Source organism: Muntiacus reevesi, chromosome 2 (assembly GCF_963930625.1).
Source record: "Muntiacus reevesi chromosome 2, mMunRee1.1, whole genome shotgun sequence".
In the NCBI taxonomy this organism is placed as follows: domain Eukaryota; kingdom Metazoa; phylum Chordata; class Mammalia; order Artiodactyla; family Cervidae; genus Muntiacus; species Muntiacus reevesi.
The window spans coordinates 121,682,766-121,696,091 of record NC_089250.1 but is presented as its reverse complement, the minus strand read 5'-3'; the positions used below and the strand labels follow the sequence as shown (position 1 = coordinate 121,696,091).

Below are 13,326 nucleotides of genomic sequence, written 5' to 3'. Positions count from 1 at the left end.
TGCTCACCAGAGTCCAGAGCCTTCTAAATAGGAGGTACCTGCAGACTTCCATCCACCTGGGAATGTAGGGGGCGTAGGCACTGGAAGTTAGGTGAAGGGGTTTCCTAGAGACTGGCCAGTCTAACTAACCACACAGGTGGGAACACGGGCTCAGAAAAGAGAAAGCAAGTCAGTACCAGGGCCAGTCAGCCTAACTGGTAGGGCCTCCTGTTCCTGGAGCAGGTGTCTCCACTGAGCCCTCGGACCTTTCTCTTTGTATTTTATGTTAATTAATTAATTAATTTAGGTGCATCAGGACTTAGTTGTGGCATTTGGGCTTAGTTGCCCTGAGGCATGTGGGATCTTAGTTCCTCGACAAAGGGTTGAACCCTCATCCCCTGCATTGGAAGGCAGAGTCTTAACCACTGGAACACCAGGGAAATTCGTGGACCTCTCTAATGTGGACAGAGCTGATCAGACCTTGTGGACTGTGGGCCCTGGGAGCCCAGGCTTTTGGGGGCAGATTTAGGGCAGGATATTCCTTGACTTACAGCCCCCTGTCCCCACGAATCGCCCTTCCCAACCTTCACGCTTACCTGGACTCTGGGAGGGAAGAACATTGAACGAACCCCTCCCACACATTCCTAGTGCTTGGGAGGACTTCAGCCCACACCCCCACATTAGTGTCAGGACCAGGACTAGTGGGCCTCACTGGCCTGGGACACCAGAAAACGCCGATCAAAACAAATATTTTATTGTAATTTTTTAGAATGAAAAGTAATGCAAAAAAATCCATTGTGGTAGTTTCCAATTGCTGCTCTATCACAAATTTAGCAGTTTAAAATAACACATTTATTTCAGATGAGCCCCCACCCCTTCCACCCCCAGGGCTCCCCTAAGCCCCTCCCTTACAGATTTCTTCCCACAGACCCCTGGGGATCTCCATTCCTTCTTCCGGTGTTGCAGGGCCCCAGCTTTGCCTCTCTGTCCACGTTCCCTCCTGGTGAATGCCTTCGCTCCTGGTGAAGGCTGTGCACCCATGTCGGTTCTAACACTTTGCACCCTTGGAAGTGTGAGATTGTGGGCTTTTTTCGCTGGATTCACAGGCTTTGCAGAAATACAGTATAGGTTTGAATTGAAGATCTGTCACTTACTAGTTGTGTGACCTTAGGAAAATCACACAACTTCTCTGAGCTTCAGCTATCTCATCTGTAAAATGGGGACATTAATACTCATACCGCTCAGGACTGCACAGGACGCCTAACCCTCCGTGGCATTGGGGCGCTGGCCCCTCGGCAGGGCAGAGGGCTGGAGCCCAGAACACCATCTCCACGGTCGGCAGCCCTGCTATAGATCAGGCTCAGCACTCTTCCCGCTGCTTGACCCAAACCGAGTCACCTGACCTCCCCGAGCCTCCGTTGCCTCCACCTGGAACACCTGCCTTCCATTCTGCTGGGAGCGGAAACTCCTAAAGCGAGTCCTTTTAGGAAGAAGGGGCGGATCATTGGGAGTTGCTAGTATGCCTACGGTGCTGTAACATCGAGCGTTAGGAAGAAGCGGGTCAGAAGTCTGAACTCCAGGAGCAGCATTTCAGAAACTCGCAGGTCCCGGGCCCTCCCTCCCTCGCTCCAGGGTCCGGGCCCGGGGCGGGCGGCGGGCAAGACGCTACCTGCGCGCGTGCCGGGCATTCCTGCCGCGCCGCGCCGCCGCGCGCCATGGGCCTGATGCCGGCCGCGCGGGCCTCCTCAGGGTGCCGCGCCTGCCTACGGCCGCCCTGCCGCCTGCCCGCCTGCTGCGCGCCGGCCGCCCCAGGTAGCGCGGGAGGGGGTACGGGCGCCCCGCGAAGCCGAGTGGAAGCTGCGTCCCAGGCCGACTGCGCGCTTGGACGCAGATCCTGCGCTTGTGCCAGGACAACGTTGAGCCGGCGCGTCGCGGGGCGTCCGGGAGGGAGCGGGGAGACGGGTCGGTTGCCGGAGCGGGTAGCGGGCAGCAGCGGAACCGGTCGCCGCCGGGCTGGGGGAGCGAGCACGCGTGTTGCGGGGAAGCGAGCTGGGACGCTTCCTCCTACCGCTCGCCCGGGTGGTGGGCAGCCCCCGTGCACGAATGAAGAACCTAACCTTCCAGGGCACGGGGACCTGCAAAAGATCACCGCTATTGAGGGAACCAGGCAGGATGCCAGCTCTCGGCTCCCACTTCAAGTCCACTGCTCAGCCCACGTTGGCCTCTCCAGACTTCAGAAAGTCCCCTGTGCCTGGGGGCTGGTTAACGCCAGAAAGGTGGAGGTCACTTCTGCCCTGAGGATGGGCTTGCCCTGGGCAGAACAACCCCCTAAGATGTTAGCCTCTCGTTGTATTTCTCTACCCTGGCTGATTTTCAGCCTGTTGGTTGTTGAGACTTGGTTACAGCGCAGCCAATTTGTTACAGCTGTTCAGAGCCGCTTTGAGGCTGCTAAAGGGGGCTTCCCAGGTGGCTCAGTGATAAAGAATCTGTCTGCCAACGCAGGAGATACAAGAGAGGCACCTTCTGATCCCTGGGTCGGCAAGATCGCCTGGAGTAGGAAATGGCAACCCACTCCAGTAATCTTGCCTGAAAAATTCCATGGACAGAGGAGCCTGGCGGCTACAGTCCATAGGATCGCAAAGAGTCAGACACGACTGAGCACACACACAGTACCTAGAGGAGGGCAGTGCGCATGGGCACAAGTGTGGGAGTGATGGAAAGTGGATTTACACACCGTGGGCTGCATGCAGGGAGGATGGCAGGTGTCCTGGGGAGGGAAGTAGAGAACAGGAAGGGTTTGTGAATCTCTGGAGAGAATTTAATAACTATTTTCCTCATTGCGTCTCTCCGCTATATGCCTCTCCCCTTTACTGGAGAGAGCCAGCCTGACGTCTCCACTCGGAGATCAGCTCCAAGAGGGATTCTCGGCTGTCTTCCTTTCCTACTGGGCTCCCAGGGCAGGCAAAGCCCACCCAGTCCTGGGCTGGCCCTCCTGGGTCAGATGTCCACCTTAATCAAGCACCTGCTTCCATTAGGCTCTTCCACAGTTACTGCCAGCCCTGTGACGTGGCAGAGACAGGCTCAGAGATATTGAGGACGTGCCCAAGGTCACTCAGGACAGGGATCTGAGTCAGCTGAGTGCTGGGCCTGTGCCTTCCTGCCCCTGCATGGGATTCTGGGGAGAGGGGAGTGAGGGCCAGGCTTTGCCAGGGAACAGCTGGCAGGAGGGGAGGCCCAGCCCAGCTTTGAACCCATCAGCAGGTTCATCCAGAGGTCCATGCCAGCTTCCTCTCCGGTGGCAGAGCTGATGCTTTGTAAAGAGCGTGGGCTGGGACCTCGAGGAACCCGCACGCTGGCTGGCTGGGTTTCCAGGGATCTGACAGGCCTATTAGAGCTGGTTCTTGGCAAGGCTCCCCCATGAGACATGCCAGGAGGGCTGAGGAAGTTCAGCACAGCCGTCCCAGGCCCTGCCAGGCTCTGCCCAAGAGCCCCTGAGAAGGGGAGTGGTGGGGAAGGTCCCTGGCTGAGGGAGGCCAGGTCTGTAGCCTGAGCGCACGGTGCCTCCAGCAGGAGGAAGGTGGGAGCAAAGCCCTGGGAGGTGGAGCTGGAACCATCCTTTCCTATGGGGCTCCGGTAAGGGGGCAGCTTGCACCTGAAGCCTGAACACGGTCTGATGCAAGGCTCCACGCTGCCTCGCTGGCAAAGTAGGGTCAGCCCCAGGCCTGGTGGTGCCTGGGGGCAGGGCCTTGGGGTCACCCCTAAGGACAAGTGTCATCGTCCCCATTTTATAGATGGAGAAACTGAGGTATAGGAAGGGAGGCCACTTCACTCTACAGTGGCTTAGAATGTGCAGGTGCGGCCTCAAAATCTTTGTCTCCATGGCCTTCGGCCTTGAGCATCACCTGCCTCTTGTGTTCCCCACCCCTGTCCTTAGCACCCTCACCAGGCTCAGCACTTGGGAGGGCCTCTGGGGAAGTCTTGTCATTTCTCAGAGCCCCTGAGCCCTGCATGAAGTCAGTACAGTGCTCACCAGGAGTTATGGTTCTTGTCAGGACCCGGGACTGCCGTGTTCCCAGCCTCTTCACTCATACACGCACCCTCCAACCCCCAGGGTCCTCATCAGACCTCCCTCCCCAGGTCTGCCTTGGGGATTTCTGCTCATGCATGCCCCCAGACCCCAACCCCTGCCTTCCTGGGTATCTCTTGCTCATTCTTAGACCCCAGTCCTGATGTCCCCTTCTCCTCTAAATCACCTCTGTTTAGAAGCACCTGGGACCCTGTGGACTTCCCACAGCCATAGCCCTGTTCAGGGGACTGGAAGAGTAGTCTGGAAAGCTTCACCAGGGTGGGAGGGGAGTGGGTGGTGGTTGAGATGATGTTGAAAGAGGGCTTTGGAGATGTGGGAGCTGTGTGACCGCACAACAGCAGGGCTGGCCATGCAGCAGCTGCCCTCTGCCTGGCCCAGGCTCTTCTGCACCTCAGAATCTGATGGAGAGGTAGGCAGGCCCTTGTCTATCTACTTGCTAAGTTTAGATTTTATCCTGGGTGGGGAGGAGGGAGGCAACAAGGGGTTTCAGCAGAGGAGCCTGTGGTAGTATTTACATGTTTCTAGTCCTCTGGACAGATCTGAGACCCTCTAAGACCTAGAACAGGGTGGGGTACAAATGCAAGAGTGATGGAAGGATGGCTGGACCAGTGGACAGGTGGACAGCAGATGTCCTGGGAACAGGAAATTGGAGAGCAGAAAGGGTTGGGGCCAAGAGGAGGCTAGATGGATTTGCCCAGGCTTTGTGACTCTCTAGAGAGAATTTTAGAGAAGGCAATGGCACCCCACTCCAGTACTCTTGCCTGGAAGTACTCTTGCATGGACAGAGGAGCCTGGTAGACTACAGTCCATGGGGTCACAAAGAGTCGGACACGACTGAGTGACTTCACTTTCACTTTTCACTTTCATGCACTGGAGAAGGAAATGGCAGCCCACTCCAGTATTCTTGCCTGGAGAATCCCAGGGATGGGAGCCTGGTGGGCTGCCATCTATGGGGTCACACAGAGTTGGGCACGACTGACGTGACTTAGCAGCAGCAGAGAGAATTTTAGAGTTCTTTTCCTCAGCGTCTCTCTTCCCTGACTGTGGCCTTTAGTTACCTGTGAGCCAAGGGTGGGAAGCTGAGTGCATGAACTCTGGATGGTAGACAGTCCTGGGCTATGTGTTCAACCTCCTTCACTCAGCACTCCTTGGCCTCCCCTCCAAGCCCAGCATTGGCTTGGGACTGGGGAGAGGGGCTGGTTCCCAGTGAGAAACCAGGCAGAGGCAAGCATCTTCTGCGTGGTCTGTGATAGAGGGCCAGAGAGGGAGCCCAAGAGCCCTGTGGTCATGCTGAAAAAAGGATCTGTTACAGCTGATCTCAAGGGCTAACCAGAATTTTGCATAGAGTGAACAGGGAGGAGACCTCCTCTGCCCAGGCCAGGCAGCAGGAGAGCAGAGGTATTGAAGATGCCCGAGTAGTGGGTAAAGCGGAAGTGAAAGGGACAGAGGCGTATGCCTGAGTGGGGAGGGAGGTAGGAGGCGGGCGCCCAGGATGCAGTGCCACGTTGGCTCCATCCCTTCCGGAGGACCCTCTGCTCAAGGGCAGTTCCCCCTGTATGTTCTGTGCCTGCTTATTTGAGGTCCTAGCCGATGCCCCTGGTCACAACAGGCCTGACTTCCCATTACTGTGAGTCAGGGCTCCTCTCCTACTTCATTCTGACCTAGTGCCCGGTGGGGAAGCACAAGCCTGAGCCATGGAAGAGGTGAGTGTTTGGCAAAGCCCCAGAAGTGAAATGTGGACTGGGTGTTAGGCAGTAGGGGATGATGGGGACTGTGGAAAATTAGTAAATACATGGACTATCAGGAGGACAGAAAGAAAGATAGCGCTAAGTCATATCTGACTCTTGCGATTCCATGAACTGTATAGCCTGCCAGGTTCCTCCCTCCATGGGATTCTCCAGGCAAGAATACTGGAGTAGGCTGCCCTTTCCTTCTCCAGAAAGACAGAGGGGCCACTGAACTCCGTCAGTGTGATTGTTCGGAAATTCCAACCTGGTACCACCAGATCTGTGGCTGCTTTTAAGAGAAGAATTTTTTCCAGATTTTTTATATGAATAAAAAATCTCTTATATGGTCCAGACTTTTTATATGAATCTTTTATAAAGTATAAAAGTATAAAGTAACTAATTTTAAAATATTTCAAACATCTGCCTAGCTAAACAGGAACATTGTGGACCCATATAGCTCATTGTTGGGCATACGTGATTGAGCCCTAAGTGTGTTGTAGAAGGAACAGTGTCCTTGTGTCCCCAGACCGGCCAAGGCCACTCTTGGACTGGGCAGAGAGGCCAGGACACTGTTGGTGGTGGGTACCTCAGAATTGCCCCAGGCAGCCCCGTGCCAGTCTTTGGGCAGCACCCGCCCCTGTGTTCAACACTGTCTACAGGTTACACCCCAGTGGGCAAGGGCAGCTGAGCTGTCCAGATCCCAGAAGGCAGACAGTTTTTCCTTTTTTGGGGATTTTTCCTTTCTTGTCAGTATTCTAGCCTCTGCTCACCTCTGCCTGTTGCCCAAATGACCACATCCTTGGGAGCTACTGGTGAAGAAAGACAGGAGAAACATGGGAAGCAAGACTGGAGGGGTAATAGCATCACATAGGTATCCATGCTCCAGGAAGGGTGGAGGGTAGCCATGTGGCCCCCAGACCTGGAGCCAGACTGCCTGGGTTCTTTTGTTTTTCTACTTTTTATTTTATTGGAATATAGTTGATTTATAATGTTGTGTTAGTTTCCGATGTACAGCAAAGTGATCCAGGTTTATATACATAATATACATACACTCATTCCTTGTTAGATTCTTTTCTCATGTAGGTTATCTCAGAATACTGAGTAGAATTCCCTGTGCTGTACAGTAGGTGCTTGTTGGTTATTATAGCAGTGTGTGTGTTTTAATCCCAAGCCCCTTGTTTATCCTTCCCCTCCATGTGTCCCCTTTGATAACCATAAGTTTGTTCTCAGTATCTGTAAGTCTGTTTCTGTTTTGTAAATAAGTTCACTTTTATTTTTTAAACTAGATTCTACATATGAGTGATATAATATTGATATATAATCTCTTTTGGACTTCACTTAGTATGAAAATCTCTAGGTTTATTCATGTTGCCGCAAATGGCATTATTTCATTCATTTTTACGGCTGAGTAATAATAGTCCACTGTGTATATGCACCATATCTTTATTCATTCCTCTGACCATGGACATTTAGGTTGCCTCTATGTCTTTGCCACTGAAAATAGTGCTGCTGTGAACATTGGAGGGCTTCCCTGGTGGCTCAGATGGTAAAGCATCTGCCTGCAACGCGGGAGACCCAAGTTCGATTCCTGGGGTGGAAAGATCCCCTGAAGAAGGAAATGGCAACCCACTCCAGTACTCTTGCCTGGAAAATCCCATGGATGGAGGAGCCTACTAGGCTATATAGTACATGGGGTCACAAAGAATCCGACACGACTGAGTGGCTTTACTTTCACTTTCATGAATATTGGGGTATGTGTGTATCCTTTCAGATCATGTGTTTTCTCCAGGTATATGGTAAGGAGTGAAATTGTTGAATCATATGGTAGCTCTAATTTTAGTTTTCTAAGGAACCTACATACTGTTTTCCATAGTAGTTGTACTAATTTACATTCCCACCAACAGTGTAGGAGGGTTCCCTTTTCTCCACATCCTGTCTACCATTTATCGTTTGTCGACTTCTTGATAATAGCCATTCTGATGGGTATGAAGTGATACCTCACTGTAGTTTTGATTTGCATTTCTCTGGAAATTAGTGATGTTAAGCATCTTTTCATGTGCCTTTTGGTCATCTGTATGTCTTCTTTGGAGAAATACCTATTTAAGTCTTCTCCCTATTTTTTGATTAGGTTTTTTTTTTTTTTGACATAGAGATGCATGATCTATTTGTATACTTCTGAGATTAATCCCTTGTCAGTCACTCCATTTGCAAATATTTTCTCCCATTCTGTTTTTTCGTTTATTTTTTCCTTTGCTGTGCAGAAACTTTTTAAGTTTAACGAGGATCCCATTTGTTTATTTTGTCTTTGTTTTCATTAATTTAGGAGGTGAATCATAAAAGATACTGCTGCAATTTATGTCAAAGAGTATTTTGTGTTTTCCTCTAAGAGTTTTATCATGTTCAGTCTTCCAATTAGGTCTTTGACCCATTTCAGGTTTATTTCCATAGGTTTCTTTGTATAGTCATTTTGACAATGTTTATTCTTCCAGTGTTGGTATACCAAGAACATGGTATATCTTGCCATCTCTTTGTGTCATCTTCAATATCTTCCATCAGCATCTTATATTTTTCAGTGTATACGTCTTGCCTCCTTAGGTAAATCTACCACTAGGTATTTTACTCTTTTGGATGAGATGGTAAATTATTTTACCATGGGATTGTTTCCTCAATTTCTCTTTCTGATCTTTCATTGTTATTGTATAGGAATGCAAGAGACTCCTGTGTATTAATTTTGTATCTTGTAATTTTACAAAATTCATTGAGCTCTCATGATTTTCTGACAGCATCTTCAGGATTTTCTATGTATAATATCAGGTCATCTGCAAACAGTGACAGTTCACTTACCCAAGGCAATCTAGAGATTTAATGCAATCCCTTTCAAATTACCAATGGCATTTTTTTATAGAACTAGAACTAAAAAAATCTTAAAATGTATATGGAGACACAAAAGACCATGAATAGACAAAGCAATCTTGAGATAGAGAAACAGAACTGGAGGAATCAGACTCCCTGACTTCAGACTATACTATAAACTATAATAATCAAAACAGTATAGTACTGGCATAAAAACAGAAATATAGATAAAAAGAACAGGAGAGAAAACCCAGAAATAAACTCACATGCCTGTGGTCGATTAATCTGCGACAGAAGAAGCAAGAATATACAATGGAAAAAAAAAAGATATTCTCTTCAGTAAGTGGTGCTGCGAAAATTGAACAGCAACATGTAAAAGAATGAAATTAGAACATTCTCTAACACAATACACAAAAATAGACACTCTGTACCCATTAAACAATAACTCTCCATTCCACTGTCCTCTAGCCCCTAGCAACCACCATTCTACTTTCTGTCTCTATGATTATGCTAAGTAGGTCATATAAGTGGAATCATACAGTACTGGTGTTTTAGTGGACTGACTTATTTCACTTGGCAAAATGTCCTTAAGGTTTGCCCATGTTGTAGCGTTTGTCAGAATTTCCTTCTTCTTATGACTGGATAATATTATGTTGTATATATGCATCACATTGTGTTTATCCATCTATCCATTGACGGACCCTTGGTTTGCTTCCACCATTTGGATATTGTGAATAATACTACTGTGAACATGGGTGTTTGTATATCTGCTCAAGTCTCTGCTTTCAGTTTTTTGGGTATGTGCCCAGAAGTGGAATTACTGTATAGTAATTCTGCTTTTAATAGTTTGAGATGCCTCCGTACTGTTTTCCACAGTGGCTGCACCATCTTACGTTCCCATGAACAGGGCACAAGCATTCAATTTCTCGATGCCCCTCACCAGCACATGTTGTTTTCTGCTTTTTGGATAGTAGCCATCCTCACGGGTGTGAGACAGTGTTGACTCGCGTTTCCCTAATGATCTACAATGTTGGGTCGTGATTCTGCTTTCGTATTATCTGTCCTCTGTCTTGTTGCTTGTACCTCAGCAGTGTTCATGGCTGTCCTGTGCTCCACGGTATGAGTAGACCATGATGATCCCACTCATTCTGCCACTCATGGGCATTAGGCGGTTTCTCATTCAGAGAGACTGCAGGGATTGCCACTAAGAACATTCTGGAGTGCATCTTTTGGTGGCCAAGGTGTTAGGTTGTTAAATGCAAGCCACTGCCATTTGAAAGTTAGTATTGCATATATAAACCAATACATAAGTAAAATGTATGATGCCTGCTCCCCGAGGGCCCAAAGGGTCCTCAAGCTTGGACAGGCTCCACAGGCCAAGCTAGGCTGCTGCCCGATATGGCTTTCTGCTGTGTCCCAACCGCCTGCTGCCTGCCCTCCCAGTTTCTAATCTGCTTCCCCGGGGCGGGGGCGGGGGCGCCACCCTGGGCCCTGACAGCACTGCCTGCCTACTGTTGTCCCCAGCGTCCTCCCCACTGGTGAGTCAGCTAGCTGAGGGTGTGACCAGCTCCTCTCTGTGCCCAGGGATCTTTGGGCAGCGGCTGGAGGACACAGTCCACCATGAGCAGAAGTACGGCCCCCGCCTGGCGCCGCTGCTGGTGGAGCAGTGTGTGGACTTCATCCGGGAGCGTGGGCTCACCGAGGAGGGCCTCTTCCGCATGCCCGGCCAGGCCAACCTGGTGAGGGACCTGCAGGATTCCTTTGACTGTGGGGAGAAGCCACTGTTTGACAGGTGAGCTCCTGGGAGGAGATGTAGATAGGGCCACCTGTCCATTACCCCTGCAGAGTCTCCTCTCAGGATGCCAGCTGAGAGGCCTGGGTGCAGGATGGAGGGCAGGGTGATGCCCCACACTGGAGCACATGTGCCCAGCCAGCCCTCATGATGGGCGGAGTGTGGGGCATAGAACCAATGTGGCAGCCCTGGGTCTCCCACCTGGGTGGATCCTGCTACTTCCATGCAGGCTCTATCCACTGTGGAGATGCCCCTCATAAGCCCACAGTCTGTCTCTTGGCTCTGCTGTCTCAGGGTGACCCATTCCCCCACCTCCTGGCTTCTTAGGTGCCAATACTGAGATGCACATCCTCACAAGTTTTAGGGGCATGGGAGCGAGTCTTCTCCACCTGTCCTCAGCCAGCACCCATACTACTCCATCACTGGGGCTTACTGGGTCCTAGGCTCCAGCCTGGGATAGAGTCAGCCTCACTGAGTGCCCAGGGGCTAAGAGCAGGGGAGAGGTGACTGTTTGGGGGCCTCTTGTCTCTGACAGAACCCCCGTTATGGGGTAGTTTTTCATAGAAAGTTCCTTCTGCAGCCAGCCAGCCCTGCCCCCCATGAAGCTTCTGCCCCTTCTCAGATCTGCCCTCTCTTGGGGCAGACAGGCCCCCCGCCTTGCAGCATAGGCCCACAGATTTCTGCTGGCAACCCTGGCATTTTCAGGTCTTTTCCTCTCAGGGCAGAACACCGCCAGCAGGCCAGCCCCTCCAGCATCTGCCCAGACCATCACTGCAGCCAGAAGAGTCTATCAATATCTTTTTCATATGTGGAGTGTGGGTCTGATCACCATTTCCCAGAAGGGGGTCTGCCCAGAGAGGGCACAGGGGTTCCTTCATTTGGGCCAACAGTGTGGAGTGGGGAGAGGGTGAGGAAGTGAATTTCTAGGGAGGGAGGAAAGATGAGGCAGTCAGGGCTGAGCCAAGCTCCCAGGACCAGGAGTACTGTAACCTCGGGCAGCCAGGAGGAGTCAGGATGGGGCTTTGGACAGGGACGCCCAAAGTTTCGGGGAGAGCCATGAGGTCTGCAGCCCAGAGGGGCCACCCTCTTGAGTTTACTTGCCCAGATCAGAAATGCTTCACCTTCCCCACCAGGGGGAGACACAATGGCTGGCCCTTGTCCAAACGCAAGCTGCTCATCCTCCTAGCTTCCCATCCCTCCCCTCATCTTCCTGGGGTTCCTGCTCATGCAGTGGCTGGCAGTGAACTCATGGGGTCCCCAGGTGGAAGGTCGCTAGGGCTCAAGGCTAAGTATCCACTGGGGACATAAGCTTCCAGGAAATGGAGGTGTCAGCAGAGGAGTGGCTGGGAGAAGGCAGACAAGGGTGAGGGTGGCCGTGTGCTTGGCTGGAGAGGGGAGGTGGGGCAGGAATGGGGGCTGCTCGGTTGGCCAGACCAAGAGCCATCAAGAGCCATCAGTCCTGAGGCAGGGAGGGGCTCTGAGGATACAAATTCGAGGTGCATGTGGCCCTGTGGAACCCCAGAATTCCAAATGCTAGGGTGGGAGGGACCGCAGGGCTCATCTCAGTGATGAGATGGACAGCAGGCCAGGAGCACCTTAGTGGCACAGCCACTTTTGGCCTGTGGCCCATCTTTCCTGAATACCTCCCATGAGGGAAATGCAGATCCAGAAAAGCAGATGAAACACCTGGGGCCCACCCAGCCTGGAAGGCAAGGTACCAGGACTGCAGCCCAGGACCTGACCCCAGAATCCAAACAGGCCCAGGGCCACCATCCTCTCCAGGGCCCACTTCAGCCTGGGCAGCTCCGAGCTGCAAGCAGGCGACTGATGCCTGGGAGTGGACATATGGGGCTCTGGGGCACTGGAAATGGGACATCTGTAGTGTAGGAGCCCAGAAGCCGGGGAAAGATGCTGACCTCTGACCTGCCCAGCCTAGGTGCCTAAGAACAGCTGCCCTTTTCCAAGGGGCTTGGCAGCCCTGCATGGTGGGCATGTTTGACACGGTCCTCCTGCTTCCACTAGAGGATGAGCCTGGGCAGAAGAGCAGGCTCGGACTTGGGCCAAAGACAGCTGTGCCCCTGGCTCCCTGACCCCAGAGTACCCTGGGGCAGGTACCAGGCCAGTGGAAGGTGGCCCTTCACACCCACCTGTTCCCAGCCGGTCATCATAGCGTGTGCGTGTGCATACACACACATACACGGATGTGAGAGCAGAGACTGCCCCTGAGGGGGGTGGGCGAGGTGCTGGTCGCCCTGCGGTTCTCTGGTGCCCAGCCTCACGGGTGTCCCCTCCGTCTGCAGCACAACCGACGTGCACACGGTGGCCTCCCTGCTGAAGCTGTACCTGCGGGAGCTCCCCGAGCCTGTGGTCCCCTTCGCCAGGTACGAGGACTTCCTTAACTGCGCCCAGCTGCTCACCAAGGACGAGGGGGAGGTTAGTGGCTCACGGGGACCCATGTTTGGGGAGTGGGCCTGCTAGTTGATGGGGGGCGGTGCGTGTGGAAACAGGACTTTTCGTGACTTTTCATGGTACATAGATCCTGTAGCCTGCTCTGTTGGGGATGGGGGGAAGGCCTAGAAGCTCCAAATCTGGGGAGGGCTAGAATATCTCCCCGCTAGGCGGGAGGGTACTCTGGGGTGGGAAGCCTGGAGCATCCCCTCCCTGTGTGCAGCCCTTCTTCTAGGAGGGACAAGTACCTCCTGAAGCAGGCTGTGTTCCAGCCATGCTCTTGAATGCAGCCTGCCCAGGCTGGACCACCACTCAGTAGGCACTCCTGCTCCATCACCTCCTCCCACATCTTAACTCAGGCTACCCAGGCTGGCCTTGGGATTCAGAAACAACCAGACCTTTCATCTATTTCTACCCTGCCTCCTCCCAAAAGAATTTGA

General features: G+C 52.2%; 1 protein-coding gene across 4 annotated transcripts in view; it reads left to right on the top strand.

Annotated features, from left to right (window-relative positions):
- The window catches only part of ARHGAP22 (Rho GTPase activating protein 22), a 139,915-nt gene that overhangs the window by 115,385 nt on the left and 11,204 nt on the right, over positions 1 to 13,326 (top strand). For 3 of the 4 annotated variants that reach the window (XM_065922762.1, XM_065922763.1, XM_065922764.1), the window contains 2 exons: positions 10,231 to 10,438; positions 12,739 to 12,871. In XM_065922762.1, coding sequence (XP_065778834.1) covers positions 10,231 to 10,438; positions 12,739 to 12,871 — 341 coding nt within the window. The remainder of the gene's footprint in view (positions 1 to 10,230; positions 10,439 to 12,738; positions 12,872 to 13,326) is intronic. The other variant, XM_065922765.1, reaches the window with a different exon arrangement.